Raw genomic sequence first — 18114 nt, 5'->3', positions numbered from 1 at the left:
ATTTCTAAGATCATGAAGCTTGATAAAGACTATCTGTACAAGGTGTTTCTGGGCAAGTGATTTATAAACTTAACAAAATTCCAAGGGAGATGTCATAAAAAACCAGGCATTATCTTATATACAAATCAGAGCACAAGGGCAAAATGACTACTTTCTCATCTCACTTGAATGATATACGCCCCCCTTCAAGGGAGACTGATAGATACAACTAGTTTTCTACCCACTAGTACAAAGCTCTTAGTTCAAAATCCTAGCCAAGTTATCATTTATAAGACTGTTCTTTATGTTCTCCAAATTGCTAGATAGCACATTATGAGTATAAATGTGCTACTTATGTGACATGTCATTTCTGGCCATTTGAAGCATTTATCAGATTCCCAAGCAAATGAGATTATTTTAAGGCACTCTGAATCTTGGAACTTTGACCTCAAACCTCCAGGTGTAAAAAAGTTTCTATGACAGTTGCCATGAAACTTATGTAAGGCTCTCCCTCCCACCACTGTCCCATGAAAAAAATGGAAATCCTAATACAGCAGATCACATTATCACATGGCAGCTATTAAACTATTTTCTAGGCATTCTGGAAGATCCATTTCTAAAGAGCAAGAAAACTTTAATCTGCTGAATATGCCTGCTGGCCCACTGTGAAGGTGAGACTGAGGCAGGAAAAGCATCTTTGTAATTTCTAGGTAGAGAGCTGCCTAAGGCTACAAGAGGTTAAATGGGCCAAGGGTCATACAAACAGTATAAGCAGAATTTTAATCCAGGTTTTCCTTACCCCAAGGCAGACTCTCTATCTACTATACAATGCTGCCTCTTTAATAAGCATTATAAAAAATACACACATATAAATATATATTATAAATTACAAATACTATAAATATATGTAATTGTAGTCATATAATTCCATCATAAAAATCAGAACTATTGTTTACTTTCATAATTTTCCCCTTTTATCCTTTCCACAAATTCATTCACTTAAAACCTAAGAAATGGTCATTAAATCTGTATTTAAATCCCCACCCTCTGGAAGGGAACTTAAAATGTAAACTTCAGATTTCTATTAGAAGAATGTACACATACTGGAATGTACAAACATTAGATCCTCCCACCTGTTAGTTCTTCCTCTTGAAATTATCTTGTATTGTAGTGCACATAGTTATATGGGTAATGTTGTCTCCCATTAGAATGTAAATTCCTTTAAAAGCAGAACTGTTTCATTCATTTTTGTCTTTGTGTACCTAATAGCACATAATAATTACTTAATACTTATTGACTGATTATAAGGAGATTCTCAAAAATATGAAAACACACATGTTCCTCATAGTACTAGCGAAACCATGAACATTCCACCCCACGTGCCTTCTTTTTATGACACACTTCACCCCAATAGCAAATCCTGAGTGAGATCCATGGTAGAGGTAGAAGCACTTTCTTGTATTCTTCATAGACAAATTTGAATTTTGAAAGTTGATTATTCCATGGGCTTAGTGCTTCCAAAGCTTATCAGAGTTCAGCCAGGCCTCCAGAGAATGCTGTTTTTGTTCAACCAGACGCTGAAGGATCCAGATTTGTTGTCTGATGTACAAGAACTGAATGGTGCAGGTCTTCCATTCTGCCTTCTATTTGGTGACTCCTTCAGATAAATGCACTTACCTGAAACCAATCCCTGAACTGCTCAAATCAGTATACCTGATATGACGAAGAAAAGTTGATGCTGGGGAGTGCTTTCTTACCTTATGTACACTTTTGGGGTTTTCCAACCAAGCATAGTACATTTCCTCCACATAATTTGAACTAGTCCCACTCAAAAAGGGCTCAGCAGCCACAGGTGCACCATAGCACCTAATTTGTTGAAACGTCCTAGCTGCTGCTGGCCTGTTCTGTGCAAGTGTCTTAACAGTCTGTGAGGCCGTCAACGGCCTCAATTTAGCAGCACAAGTCCGTAAATGAAACATTTTTGTCCTGAAGCCTCACACGAGCTCCTGTTGAAATAGGAATAAATGAAATAATATTTAAGAAGCAAGACAATTGGGATAAAGGGAAAAATACATCTTTTTAGACTTAACTTGGTTCCATCAGAGGTTCTACTCTAATCTCCACCCCTAGGTTGTTGAGGTGAGCCTGGGTCCTTAAAGGCTATGCCGAGCGTACACAATATTAATTGCTAACATTTATACAGTGCTTTATGGTTTACAAAAAGCTTCACATACATATATTTTCTCATTTGATCTTCATACACCTGTGAGGATCCCCATTTTACAAATGAAGAAACTGAGGCTGATAGAGGTTAAGTAAGTTGCTGGTAAATTTCTGAAGCCAGATTTGAATACAGGTCTTCCTAACTTCAAATCCAGTGCTCTATATACTATACTACCTGTCAAACTCTGATAACTCTTATCCTTCACAGAATGAATCTCAAGGGCAGAGACCATTTCATTTTTGTCTTCGTATCCCCAGAGTTTGGCACACGGTAGTGGCTTAATAAATGCTTACTGACTAATGACTGATAAGTATGGGTCTGGTGACATACGCACTATTTGTCTGTTATTCAAGGACCAGTGTAGCTAAGCTCAGAAAGGTCCATCACCAGGCTAGTCACACAAATCTCAAAAACCATCTATTAAACCACAGAAGGAGTGTCATCAGAAAATTGCAGTACCTTTAATTACTACTTTGGTTATTCAGGAGAAAAATCATGGGCACCAAAATTGCCTGCATAGATGTGGTACCAGAAAAAGGGGAAATAATCCAAATTTATAGCGATATTGGGAAATGGCTGAACATATTGTGGTATATGAGTATAATGGAATACTGTTGTACATGAAAAAATACAAATATGAAGACTATAAAGGAATATGGAAAGACAAGAGAGAGAATAATTTGAAATTTATTGTTTTACATACAATCATTTAAAAATTCTGTTTCATTGAATGTTTTATAGATACCCAAGGTTGAAATAAAAAAATGACAGAAATAAAACCTTAAACCCAGAATTACCTTCAGCAGTAGTGAGTAATCAGCATTTGGCACACTGGACAAGATAAGGAGCAAAGTAAATGGTTAAGTCAAATCAAAATAACACATTTTGAGAGTCTACTGTTGTGTACAAGGTATCATACTAATCTTTTGGGCAAATAAAGGAATAAGACAGTCCCTACCCTCAGAGGCTTACAAAATGATTGGGAAAATAAGAGGTCAAGTTAAGGAAAATTAACATTAAGCAATTTAAAAGTTCAAGATGACATGGGGCAGCATATAATTAATAAATGGATGTGACACAAATAGGATAAATACTACTGAAACTCACAGAAGGGAGAGTTTGAAATATATATTTATCTTTGTGCTCTTTACCAATGCTTTACTGAATTTATTTTTTAAATTCATTTTAGTAAAAACAAATAAGAATTTATGTTTGTATATGCAGATTTCAAATGGATAACCGTTACCACATTTTAAGAAGCAAGCTCCTCACTCATACACAAAAGATCACTCTCACATATAATTACAAAGGAAAGGGGGAAACTTGGGACTTGGGTCCCTGGGTGAGGTATATAGTGCAGAAAAGGGTTTAAAAGGCAGAGAAGCTCCAGATGAGGAAAGCTAAACTCCGGTAGCACCAATGGTTCTCAAGAGAGTTGACATAGGAGCTGGTAGATGGGATTACAGCAGCAACTACTTCACTGGTTAGTGTGGGAGAATATTAAAAACCTTTTTAGTCTCTTTAGAATATCTTCCTCTAAAGTTCTTTTTAGAATCCTAGGAAGAGCCCATTGGATCAAAAGGCTTTTCTCTGGGAAATGGAATTACAGTTGTACCAAGCCTTTTAATAAAGAATAATTCTTGTTTACATCATTGCCTTCCCCAATGAAGGAATGTGGTTCTTGACCCATCTAAAAGGTCTACCAGAAATGATTGGTGGGCTAGCACTCACTCTTCTCCATTGGGAAAGGATTAAAGTATCAGTGGAAAGGAGAAAGTCCCCTCATTTGACTCTAGGAGTAAGAAGAGTTGTCCTGGAGGAATGGGATAATGACTTGGTTACTCAGTTCTAGAATGTTAACCCAGATTGTCAGTCATTTGGTCAATAAACATTTATTAAGCACCTACTATATGCTAAGTACTGTGCCAAGCATTGGGGACACAAAGAAAGCCAGAGTCCCTGTCCTCAAGGAACTCATAATCTAATGGGGTAGACAACATGAAAACAATTATGTACAAACAAGATAAACTGGAAATCAATAGAGGAAAGACACTAGAATTAAGAAGGTTTGGGAAAGACTTCCTTTAAGGAAGGTGAGATGTGAGCTGGGACTTGAAGGAAGCCAGGAGATGTAGATACGGAGAAAAAAATACTGGGACAAGACATAGACACAGCCACAGCCACAAGAAAACAGTTTCATGACAATGCAAGGAAAAAACATCAAGTGTTACCCTTTTAGAAGATGTATCATTGTAGGCTGGAGACAATCTTAAAAACCCTTAATGGAAGGGACAGAAATTCAGTTGGCTAGAATAGCTACGCTTTGTATAATTAGGGGAAGGGTATTTCAGGTAAGAATAGTATTGCAAAGGTTTTGAATCATCACTGCAGAAAAGAGGGGCACTGCAACTGAAGTCGAAGGATCTGTGTTCAACTCCAGGGTACAACACTTACTAACTGTAAGATGATATTAAAGTGCTTACTCTCTTCTGGCCTCAGTGTCCTCATCTATAAAATGGGGATAATATTTATAATTACTTCACCACTTTGTAAACTTTCTAAGTGCTATGTAAATATAAACTTATTAATAAAACATGGTAGTAATTATAATTATAATAGCTAGCATTCAAGGTTTGCAAAGTACTTTACAAATATCTTATTTTAAACTTACAAAAATCTTGGGAGGTAGATGCTATTACTCTCCTCATTTTATGAATGAAGTAACTGAGACCCAAAGAGGGTCATAAAAAGCCAAGCATCATCTTATATACAAATCAGAGCATAAGAGCAACATAACTACTTCCTCATCACACTTGAATGATATAAAACCCCCTCTTCAAGGGAGACTGACAGTTACAACTAGTTTTTTACCCACTAGTACGGTTGCTCTTTAAAATCCTAACCAAGTTTTATCATTTATAAGACCGTTCTTTATGTTCGCACATTATGAGGAATGAAGGCTCAAGAGTTCTAGTCATGAAGGAAAGATAGTATCTGTGGGAGCTAATGATACAGAATAATAATTGTTAGTGTTACATGAAACTATGTGGAAACTTAGTTATTCATAAAGATACAAACGTTACGACTCTATTTACAAGTGTGCAAACATGAGATAATTCTCAAAATGGAACATATAGTTCTTATAGGTGACAATTTAATTTATAAAATGATACTATTAGTGAATCATTTGTTTCAGATGCAAATTATAAAGCTAATATGTAATTATAATGACCAAGCTTGGCACTAGGAAAAATCTCTTCCTTCTTTGAAGAACGGTGGAAGACTACGAATGTGGTATGTAGCAGATACTCTCAGGCTTGACTCAGGTATTGGATAGTTTTACTAAACTGCCTTTTTTTGTTTTTACTCTTTGTTAGAAAGGATGTCTCAGTGAGTAGAAGAGGAGAGAGAAAGAGAATATAGGAAATGAAGGTGAAACTGAAACAAAAGATATCAATAATTTTTTAAAAAAAAGTTACAAAGCTAAGCACTTGATCAAACAGGAACAACTCTGAGTATTTTTCCAAACTTGTTTTCAACTGATTCCTTAAATCTGCATTCCTTAAAATGCTCTCCAATAAGGAAAGGTTGACTGAAAAGATGAATTTAGTGTTACTATCTGTAGGCCTTTAGATATAAATCTGTCTAACAGAAGAGTCAGAAAATTTTAAAAATATGTGCCTTTCATGCAAAATACCCACAACTGATACCTGCAGCCTGCAATGCCCAAAGTATACAGGTTCCTTCTAAATATCATTATGTTAATGATGTACAGAGAGATGATGTATCAGAGAATGTCCACAAAAGTTATCCAAAATATCAGTTCTTAGTAGATGTGCTGTTGAGAAAAACACTAATCCAGTTTATATGCTCTAAAATGCCAGTTGGGCACATCACTACACTTCCACCTGACACATCACTTTACTAAAGTGGAGAGCTTCATTTTCCATTTAGTAGTCATCAATGAGGCTCTTCTTGTATGGTTCAACATTTTCATTAAGAAAATTCTTAATACATGATTGAGAACCACAAAAGTTATCCTGGTTCTTGCAAAATTGCACAGAACTTTCTACATTGTTAAAATGAAAATATCCCTTCACTTCTTTCCTAAAGATCTCAAAGCAGTCAACACAGACTTGACACCTTTAAAGATACAAGAAATATAAGCTAAAAGTTGGGGTTGGTGGAAATTTCTTAGCCTAAGTTACTTTATGTTTTACAAAGACATTAAAGAATCACATCCACTCATAGCTGGAAAAATCTTTGTCCACTCTAATTAAGCATGATATAGTGAAGCATGTGGGACCTTGAATCACATTACCTTGGCTTAAAGTCCAACTTTACTACCTAAGCATAAATGCACGCTAGTCACTTAACTTCGATGGCCCGGGGCTGTCCCATATGTAAAATGAATAGACTGGACTAGATGATTTCCAAGGGGCCTTTTCTGTTCAAAATGTATGATTTTATGATGAAACCTCAAACCTAGTGCCCCTCCACCCCACATTCTTAGAGAAGCCAGCTTCTCTCCATCAATACCTCCATCAGTGGGAGCTCTCTACTTAGAAAGGCAGCCTAACCCTTTCTCTTCCTGTTCTAGTTACTAAAAAGTTCTTTCTTATTCCAAGCTGTTCTTTTGCCTGCCTGCAAATTCCACCTATTGGCCTTAGTTCATTTCTTGTGACCTTCCTTATAAATGTCTGTGATGCCTTCCTATAGTTCTTGGTCCCGGTTCTGTATACTTCCATTTGCAAACATTTAAAGAGAGCAATCCACTCCCCTTCACTAAATCTTCTCTAAATTAAATGTCCAAATTCCTCAAATGACGAGATTTTCAGAACTCTCTCCACCTCATCCTAATTGTCTTGTCTTCTTGGACATAGTCTGTAAATGTCTCACTTTAAATAGCTCCAGAATTAGACAACTCCCCAGCCATAGTCTGATTAGTGAAGAGTCTAGAACTAGAGTCTAGTCTTATTTCCAGCAATTTGGACATGAAGCTCCCTAGTGAGAGAGGCAGCGTGACCAGAGTGGAAAAAATACCTTTGGGGAAACCTGGAGGACTCCTACTTCAGATATTTACTAGCTGTGTGACTACAGGCAAGCTCAGAACTTTGGTTTCCTCATGTGTAATGGAGCAGGGGGTCTTAACATCTCACAATCTTGGATTCAGAACTAGAAGGGACCTCAGAGGCCCTCAAGTCCGATGCCCTCAGATAAGAGAATTGAGGCGGATTAAGTATGTGCCCAAGATCACACAGGGAGGGAACAAATGGTAGAACTGGGGTTTAGATCACAAGGTCCTCTGACTACAAAGCCAACTCTCTGTACTGCCCTATTCTGTGGGTGGTTGTAAAGGAGCTTGGACAACCTTAATGTGCTAAGTAAATGTGACTTAGTAATTAATATAAAATAGCCTCCCATTGCTTGGTTTATAAACTTGGGCTGTTTAGCCTGGAGAGGAGACATGACCTACTAAAGAGTTGGATGGCCTCAGACTCAGAAGGCTCAGAGTTCAAGTCCCACCTAAATGATACATCCCCGTTGAATGACTCTGAGCAAGTCACTGAAACCTCTCAAGACTCAAAAGTAGACTAAGACTAAGACTATAAAATGAAGAGCTGCTAATATGCATTGGTTCAAGGAGTTTCTTTACCAATTCTTAAATTACTAGTCTCTTCCAAAAGAAAAGAAAAAGGAAAGGGGCAGCCTAACTGTCTTTCTAAAGAACTGCTATCAAACCAGGTTTACTTCAACCTGTTCTGAAAGATTTTAATTAAAGTGGGATTTACATTTATGTTGGCTGAATTTCATTTTGTTGCCTCTGGTTCATCGTTCTAACTTATGTGGTCACTTTGGGTATTTTTTTCCTGGTATTCAGCATTTTAGACTTGCTTAACTATGAGGCACCTACAATGACTAGAGTGTTTTCAACTAATAAAAAAAATGTTGGATAGAATAAGGCAGGACAGAAATCAACAATCTTAGAATATAGTGATGCAACTAGATGTGAATCTACCTAATTGTACCATTGACCTGCTGACATATCTCTACTTTGTTCACAGGAATATCATGAAACTTCATCAACTGACTTGCTGCTAGTCTCAAAAAAGGAAAGTTATTTTGCCATGACTTGTATTTCACAAACCTATGCTATAACTGTCCTCGTAGTAACTCCTTCAGTGTTCCAGGTTATGTGGAAACTTACTCCACTAACAGTTAAGGTCTTAAGGAGTTGCCTAAAAAGTGCATAGCAGTTAGGAGTCACATAACTACGAAGTGTTGACAGCAGCATTTGAACTCATATTTTCCTGATTCCAGGCCCAATATTCTATCCACTAACTAGTACTGCTACATTGCTTCTAGACGTATTTTACAGACCATTAGTCACTTGTGCTAACTTACCTCTCTGTAATTTGTGAAATCTACCTTTGTCCCCCATTTGAAAATTTGAATCACTCTTGTCTGCCCCCAGCATTCTTGTATCTTTCTCCTACCTCCTTTATTTCAGCAATATTTTCATTTTTTCCCAAAACCCTGGGATATTATTATCCTAATGTTTTTACAGTCATGGTTTCAAAGTAATTTTCTTTGGTGGGGGAGAAATGGAAATAAAACAGGAGCTGAGTATTTTTGTCTTCTCTCTGTGACTGTTGAGCCAGGGAGTCAAGTGAAATATGGCTAGCCTTGAGGTAGTAGAAGCCTGAAGCAAGCACCAGGGGGTACAGCAGGCCCAGAACCAAGGCAGGAGCTTCTGAAGACTGACTCCCAATTATCAACGTACTCCCTAAATTAAACTCAGGTATCTCCTGACTCGAGACATCTCCAGCTTTTTTATTTTCACACAGGCCAACCTCTGTGCCTTTAACATATGGCTAGGCATGTATTTGCATTTGTAACATCTGAAGTTATAATTTATATAAATTAGGGTTATCAGTTCCAGCCCAATGGAAATATGCAGTTGGAAATCAAATAACGTCACCACTTGGAACCACCTCCTCTTCCTTAATTATCCACCTTCCAAATCCTAATATTCTTTCAAAGTTCAGCTCAGCTGCCATCTCCTCTGTGAAGCCTTCCCTAATCCCCTTCCCTCCATAGGTGCTGTTTCTGCCCTCGAATTACCTTGTATTTTCTTATCTGTGTAAACTAGTTACATTCCCCCAGCCCCGAGACTCCCACCCCTCCAACTCTAGGAGCAGGAATACCTTCACTTTTGGCTTTGCAGTGCCAGCTCCTTATGCAAAGAGGGTTCATAAATGTTTGTTGGACTGACTTCATTATTATTTGGGTCTCACTGCAGGTCTGTGGTGCTACAGATAGAGGCTAGATCTACAGTCTAGAAGCCCTGAATTGATATCAATTAATCAACATTTATTAGGTGCCTATTCTGTACCAGGCAAAGTGGGAGGCACTGGAAATCTGGTCTCCAACACTCACTTTGTGACCTTGAGCAAACCACTTAACCTTCTGTCTGCCTCGGATTCCTCAACTGTAAAACAGGGATGACAACAATAGCACCCACCTGATAGGGCTGCTGTGAGGGTCAAATGAGACACTATTTGTAAAGTGTCTATCATGGGTACAGGGATTATCATGTAGTAGGTGCTTAATAAATGCTTATTTCTTTTCCCTTCTTTGGTCATACATAGACTAATATACATTCAGATTTGATCCTCCAAGTCAATAGAAATGGGTGGGTGGAGGGGAAGAAATGCCTCTCTTGTAGATTTTTTATTTGTTCTTACAACTTATCAAATTCCACTTAGGTCTAAAATCATGAAAAAAAGAATAAGACATTTGGATTTTAAAAAATTTTGTCCCAATTATAGTCAAATTACAAGACTAGAGTCCAAAGTATATATACAAAGGCCACAACCAAATACCTCTCATTAAACTAGCTAAGCAATTTCTAGTTGTCGGCTAGCTATTTTAACTTAAAAAGCTAAGTTCTTTGTAGGAAAAGCCCAACCTACACATTTATAATACCTACTGCAGAAGAGACTGATGTTCAATAACCTACTAGGAATGCTAAAGTAGATTATCAAAAAAGCGACACATAAATGGAAACCAGGAATCTGATGTACAGGAACCCAGAACTATGCCAATTACCCTTCCAAGGGAGATTTTAATATTAATATATCAAGTTTTAACTTTTCCACGGTTATATTTCTTAGGTTTGAATAGGTAAGGATTTTACTTGGGTAGTCTTGGAGGTATTCTGCACTAGCTCAAGAGTTTTCCCAGTTTTGACTCTGAGCCAAGTGGCATTTAATACAGTTCTCCATCTCTAGTCCTTCATAGGAAACCTGTAGTCTACTACAAACCTAAATTGACAAGTGATTTCAATGTCAACAAAGAATGTTTTAGAGCATGAGCCAATATATTTCATCTATTCAAATAAATTAGTATTTGCCTTTCCAATAATCAATAAGCCTGAAGAGATAGCTCCTTATACAATTCATTTTTGGGATGTCTGCATCTTATCTTAAAATGCCATACTTCTGTTTCTTATGAAGGTCAAACATGAAGATGTTATTATACAAAGATTTTCTAAGTTATCTAATTAACAGGGATACTGTGTGGCTCATGATATTAGTCCCTCCCATTTTAGAAACCATGTTTACCCTAGGCATTGTAACAGCAGACTGGATCAGATAATTTTTAGCCTATCAAATCTCAAATTACTTTTTACATAATAATTGACCTCAAAAAAACTTCTCTCACCCTCTTACTACAGTTATATATGAAATTCATGGCATCTTCTAGAGTTGAAGGTTCTGTTTAACAGTAAAATTTAGTGGGAGCTGAGAAATCATGATAAAAGACGATATAAAAAAAGACAGAAAGAAGAGAAGGGAAGATAAACTGTCAAACAAAATTTTAATTTTAAGGGGAAAAACTGGTTTGTAATTATTTATACTCCATCTAAAACAAGGGGAAAAAATGTTACGAGAAAACACAGATGTTCTTCCTGCTTTCTTAGAGGAGTCTCTACCACACCAACCATATTCGTTTAATTAACTATTGCACATAACACAAGTAACAATTAGTCAACAATTATAACATGTGGTATGGCAAAATTAAGAAGGTCTACAAAACATCCTGAAATACTATTCTGTATTTCCAAGAGTACTTAGTATTCTCAGAACTGGATCAATATTACAAAATAACACTGACTACACGAGAGGAGGAAGTAGAGAAGGAAAATCTGAGGCCAAATATAAAAAGCAGGAAAAGTTTATGTGGTGTATTTTGCCCTTATTTTCCTAGGGATCCTCGTGTCTCTAGAGAGAACACAGGTTGAGTCAACCCAAATCAGCTAAATCTTCTGCCTTTCAAGATGGCCCACCATGGGAGTCTAAGCAAACAGTCCAAAACTTCCTCTTGGATCTAAATTCAACAGAGATGAGACATGGCAGACGCCAACATCAAATGGAAATGGGGGTGGGGGTGGGGATGAGGGGGAGGAAACCACTCCTTAGGATACATAAGGATGAAATGCCTATATTTCACTGGCTATAAGGTCCTAAGAAATAGCGTGCTTTTTCCAACACCAATCTGAATGTGGCATTGCACTGAGCCAATGTGCTAAAGCAGTGGTGCCAAAGGCAAATAGAAAAGGATCCCTGCAGGCTGCATACTGATTTAGAAAACCACAAATTATTATCTCTGCTGTATTGTATTTGTACTTATTTTGTTAAAAATTTTCAAAGATATTTTAACCTGGCTTGGGGCAGTTATGTAGGCAGGCTGTGAGTACCACACCTCTGAACTAAACTAGGCATAGAGAGAAGGCCAAGAAAGCAGAATCCAGAGTTATTAAAAGAAAAAAACGCATTTACTGTAATTCACCTTGAAAAAGAGACTTTGCTCCTTAGTACTCTATGCACTACCTTGGTATGGAAAATACACACCAAAAAATCTTCCTGACTAAGCCTGAGCTTGGGGCTTCAACAAACACCAAACATAGACCACATTATAAAATACTGATGCTGTAGAAGATTGCAAATTGCAGCTTTAAATAAGTTACACCAAGTAACACATAATTAAGCAGGACTACATAAATGAAAGATTTCAACATACACAAAGCCCTATGCTGAGATCTGTGGTAGAAACAAAGAAGTGAGACACAGTCTCTGCTCTCTCCTGAGGGGACATACCTGGCAAGCAAGTTGGTCAACTCCAACCCCAACCTAGCTACCTTTCCAGCCTTACCTCACACTAGTTCCATTGTTACCTAAACTGCAGCTAAACAAGATTGTTTGCCCTTTCCTGTACAAGCGCCTCAATTTCCTACCTCCTTGATTTTGTTTATGCTTACCTACTTATGCCCTCCTCTTCTACTGCCACCTGTTACCATCCTACCCATTCCTTTATGGCCCAGCCCAAATGCCAACTAATCCACCTCCTCAATTTTGTTTATACTTACCTACTTATGCCCTCCTTTTCCACTGCCACCTGTTACCATCCTATCCATTCCTTTATGGCCCAGCCCAAATGCCAACTAATTCAGCCAGAAGGAATCTCTCCCTCCCCTGAAGAACTAGGGCTTACAAACCAAATTCTGTTTTGTTTATTGATGCATGCCACCTTTGTTTCTTCCTAGATGCACCTGGCACGTTGGCTTACAGATGTCAACACTCAAATGTTTTTTTTTTTAATTTAATTTTTATTTTTTGGGGGGAGGGGAGAAGACGGGAAGGCAATTGGGGTTAGGTGACTTGCCCAAGGTCACACAGCTAGTAAGTGTGTCAAGTGTCTGACGCTGGATTTGAACTCAGGTCCTCCTGACTCTAGAGCCAGTGCTCTACTCACTGAGCCACCTAGCTGCCCCAACACTCAAACATTTGTTGAATTAAAATAAGCCTATACTAACACTTGAAAAAGACAAAAGGTTGTGTGTGTGTGTGTGCGCGCGCGCGCATAACAGTATTCTGTAGTAGACTGAGAGCTTAGAGAGCTGGCCTCAAAAAACAAGGCCTGGGCTTAAGTGCTACCTCTAACACATTCTGGCTGTGACCCTGGGCAAGTCCCAGGTTATAGAGAAGGTTCTGACTTGCACTGGTGTAGGGAGCTTCCTCCCCTAGGAGTTCCTGATACCAATGAAATCACAGGTCTGATAGATAGATCTTTTGACAAAACCACCAATTGTGTTAATATAGGAAGCTCCCCCAAATCTCCTCCTACCAATGAGTATATGCAACTTATAGTCTTACGCTATTCTGGGGGCACAAATAGACTTGTTCAGGGACACAAGGTAGCACTGATGATATATCAATGTGTGTCAGAGGCAGGACTTGAACCGAGAACTTTCTGACTCCAAGACCAGCTCTCTATCTGCTAGGCTACATGGTGCCTCGCCATTGATACAATAATGTATGGCATATATAATAAATGTTCAGTTCAGCACTTTTAGGACACCTCCTGTTTATGACCTCAAAGATTAGTAGGATTTGAGGTTTTGACAGTTTTCAGTCAGTAATCAAAATGAAAATCAAGATCAAGTGAATTTTTGTCTTTCTGTAGGGCAGGTACATAACAAAGGGTCTATGCTGGTGGGAACAGGGAAGGCTTTATGGCAGATGAAGGTCTCGAGCTAGTCCCTGAAGAAAGGGTGGGAACAGGCTAGGTGAAAAGGAAGTGGGATGATATTCCACGATGGGAGAAACACTGTGATCGAAAGTATAAAGAAAGAAATGCCCAGATATGTCCTGGAGGCAGTGAGAAGTATAGCTTGACAACAGAAAATTCATATTGGAGAAGGGTGGGGGGCAAAAGACAGTTAATCTAGCAGGTGAGAGTCACATTTTGGAGCCTCAAATGACAAACTAAAACAAAGTCTTAGGGGAATGCACCAAAGGTTCCAGAGCAGAGGACATAAATGATAAATCTGGCATTTTAGTATATTTTGGTGGCAGTGTATAAGACCCAATGGAAGCAGGAAGAACTACAGACATGCAGGCCTCCCTTTCTACCAACAGTGATACACAACAAAGCTGGATTTGGATTCAAAGACCTGTGGGATCTTGGTAAAGAGGGGCTTAAAACCCCTCGTCCTCAAGTTCCTTTTTTATAAAATTTTATAAGGTTAAGGAACCAAGTGATCTCTAAAGTTCCTTCCCACTCCAAATCCTATGACTATGTATGATCCAGGCCAAGCAACCAGGAAGTTATTACAACAATCCATGTGTAAAGGAAATGAAGCCCAAACTCAAACGGTGACAATGGAAAAATAAAGGAGAGACGAAAAAGAAGAATCAGGAAAAATTCAACAGGGTTTAATAATTTAATGGCCATCAGGGACAAGGGAATGATGATACCAATAGCTCACATGTGAGCGGCACTTTACAACTATTATCTTCATTTTATCTACACAACTACTCTGGGAGATAAGTAGTATTATTATACTCATTACACAGATGAGGAAACTAAAGCAGTCTAAGTGATTTGCCCAGGATCACACACCTAGTAAATGTCCAAAGCCACATTTGAACTCAAGGCTACCTGACTCGATGTTCAGAGCTCTACCCAAAATACCATATGGCTGCTTCCTAAGAGTGAAGACTTAAAATGACTCAGGTTTTGCTCCTGGCTGACTCTAAGAATGATCCCATCATTGATGGGAATAAAGAAATACAGCTAGTATTTGGGAGAAAAATAAGGAATGCTATTTCAGACACGTTAAACACTGGTGGAGAGAGAATAGAACATCCACATGGAAATGTCTAGTAAGCAGCTTATTGGTGACTAGAAATATAAATCTATGAGTCTTTTGCATTCATTCACTTATTCAATGAGCAACTACTATGTATGGAAATGCTGGAGATGTGGGAGATATACATGACAATTAGACTTGTTCCCTACCCCCAATATGTCAATAAATTATTAGAAGAGAAATAAGACGTAGGTATGGATTACAATACAATGCAGTATGTGAAACTTTAGGAATTCAGAAGAGGCCACCATTACAAACCGGGCTGGCTGGAAGACAGTATATTACAGAGTTAGGAATCAAAGGATTCCAAGTTGAAATTCTGCCCCTGTTGCTTATTAGCTAGATGTCACTGGGCTAGTCCTCTGTGGATCAGCTTCCTTATCCATAAAGAGAGACAATTGGACTAGATAGCCTCTAAAATCTCTTTCAGCTCTAACTTCTATGTTTTAGAGTTGGAAGAATATTAAAGAGCAACTAAATCTAGCCCCCTCAGAAGTGACTGACCCAAAGTCACACAGGTCCTAAGTAACAGAACTAGGATTTGAACCCAGGTCCTATGAGTTTAAATCTAGTGCTATTGTCTACTATATCATGTTGGAAAATCAGAAAAGTCTTGAAAGAAGACACATTTTATATGGGCCATCAAGGATGGCTAAGATTTCAACGGGCAAATATGGGGGTGGGGGGCCTCCAGGAGAAGAAAATGGAAGTATGTAGAGCAAAGGTCAGTAACCTACGCACGTATGCCAAAGATAGCCTAACAGGCCAGTCACTGATATCTCTTCTGCACACTCCCATGTCCCCATGAAAACCCAACCATTAATGTCTGCCTTTTTTCCCTCCCCTACTCCCTCCACATTCAAAGAAAAGATAATCAATGACCTCTTCCTGCCCTGTACCATCATATTATGTGTCTGATCCTCAGCACTCTCCCCTCTCTCACTGGGCAGACCGGCAGAAAAGAGGCTGAAACCTGGACATACTTCTTTTGAAAGATTATTGATCCCTAGCAAAGACCTAGAAAACACAAGGTGTGATATTGAACCTTTAAGAGTCGGGGAAGAAGTAAAGATATCAGCAAAAAAGTCAATCAGTCAGTCAATAAACATTTTTTAATTGTCTACTATATGCCAGGCACTATGTTAAGCCCTGGAAATACAAAGAAAAGCAAAATACAGTCCCTGTCCTTGAGGAGCACACAACCAAATAGTTATGTATAAACAAGCTATATACAAGATAAAAAGGAAATAATCAACAAAAGGAAGGCATCAGAATTAAGGGGAATCAGGAAAGGCTTCCTATTAAAGGTGGGATTTTAGCAACTTCGAAGAAGTCAGGGAAGCTAGGAGGTGGAAATGAAGGAGAGCATTCTAGGCAAGGGGTATAGCCAGAGAAAATCAGGAGAATCAGTGAGGACAGGAACATAGTATTTAGACAAGACTATATCAACAGAGACAAAAGAAGAAAACAGGCAATTGAGTCAATACAAAAATACCAAATTTAGATCCACTAACAGTGAATTTTTAAAAGCTAAGGATTAAGAGTAATGACCAAAGATATACCAAATTACTTTCACAAGAATGAATGTAAGTGAAAATGAAGAAAAAAAAGAAATGAGTATGTTTTTAAAGCAACTGTTATGTGTCAGGAACTTTACAAATATTATTTTATGTGATCCTCACAACCCTTGGAAGTAGGTTCTATTATTATCCTCCTTTTACAATTGGGAGAACTGAGCAAGAAAGGTTAAATGATTTGCCCAGTCACACAGCATGTGCCTGACGCTGAATTTGAACTCAGTTCTTGAAATACTCTCAGCCTACTGCCTTCCTTGGCTTCCTTTAAGGTTTAACTAAAATCCCACCTTTTACAGGAAGCTTCTTCCAACTTCTCCGAATTCTAGAACAGCCATTTTGTTAATTATTTCCTACTTATCCTGTATATATTTGTTTGCTGTATTCCTCATTAGATTGTGGGCTCCTTGAGGGCTAGGTCTGTCATTTACCTCTTTGTATCTCTAGAGCTTAGCATAAAGCCTGGGACATTGTAAGGATTTAATAAATGCTTATTGACTGATTTTTTTTTTTTATTTCTGCCTCCAGGCCTAGCCATCTAGCTGCCTCTGGCTAGGAAAGCACTAATGTAAAAAAGTACATAATGTTTGTAACAGGATTTTTTTCCCCCAATGGTGACTGGGATGTGAGAGGAAGAAGAGGTGGATTTTCACTGATTTAAAAATTAATTTAAGAAATAAAAAATTAAGCTACAAGGGAAAAGATGGACTTTTGAAATAGAGTACTTCCAAGTATTCCTGATGAAAATACTAGAGTTGAATAGAAACTTTGAAATTTACGTGATAGAGATTTATGGTTTCACATATAATTCCCTTTTTCTGTTCCACTTTGTATATGATATGTTCATTTTGGTGAGTGTTTCTTAAGTTTAGAATAAAAATTTTTTTTTAAAAAATATATAAACAATGTGATAGTTAACTTGATAAATCAATACAGGCACCTAAAGTAGGATTCAAGCAACTGGACAATCAATTGGGTTGACAAAAGGCAAAAGGCATCTTGGGGTAGGCAGGGATAACCCCAACACTTTGAAGACAGTCTGTGATCCTGGAAGCTAAAGAAGTTCTCTGCAGTTCCCAGCTGATTTTCAGAGATCAAGCAACTTTAAAGACATATGTGGCCTGAGACCAAGATACTCACTTTTACTTAAGGCTACTCTGGCTGCTGAGGTAAAAAAAAAAGCCTACTCAGTGAACTGGAAAAGTGACCACAATTACTGAAGGTATAGATGAAGCCAGCGCCAACGAAGTTCCTTCCTGAGATATCTACCTTTTGTGGCCTAGTGCAGTAGATGAAGTTTGTCATCTCTCCCTTTCTCAGTTCTAGACAGGAAGTTGGCAAAAGGCAATGGAGAGAAAGTGGGGGCAGAAAAGATGGACTGGAGTAGCAAATAGGTGAATTTGGCAAAATTGCTTTTTTTTTTTAAAAGAAGAAATAAGTTTCATCAATAATACCCTGAGGCCTTGGTTAGCTGTCCTGCAGATTCTCTAATTGTGACCTTTGGCAATTCGCTTTACTTCCCTATTACTTATTTTAAAACACTTTACTAAACTTCGGCAAAAGTAAAGAATAGGGAGCTGGGAGAATTGTCAAATGTCATGGATTAGAGAATCGATCAG

At 38.1% G+C, this 18114-nt stretch overlaps 1 protein-coding gene across 1 annotated transcript in view; it reads right to left on the bottom strand.

Moving 5' to 3' along the window:
- Positions 1-18114, bottom strand: part of OGDH (oxoglutarate dehydrogenase) — a 93241-nt gene that overhangs the window by 72776 nt on the left and 2351 nt on the right. Inside the window, exon 2 of the mRNA XM_036750280.1 lies at positions 1737-1985. Coding sequence (XP_036606175.1) covers positions 1737-1958 — 222 coding nt within the window. The 5' untranslated portion in view covers positions 1959-1985. The remainder of the gene's footprint in view (positions 1-1736; positions 1986-18114) is intronic.

The sequence above is a fragment of the Trichosurus vulpecula genome, chromosome 3 (assembly GCF_011100635.1).
Source record: "Trichosurus vulpecula isolate mTriVul1 chromosome 3, mTriVul1.pri, whole genome shotgun sequence".
Lineage (NCBI taxonomy): Eukaryota > Metazoa > Chordata > Mammalia > Diprotodontia > Phalangeridae > Trichosurus > Trichosurus vulpecula.
This window is presented reverse-complemented; position numbering and strand designations above follow the sequence as displayed.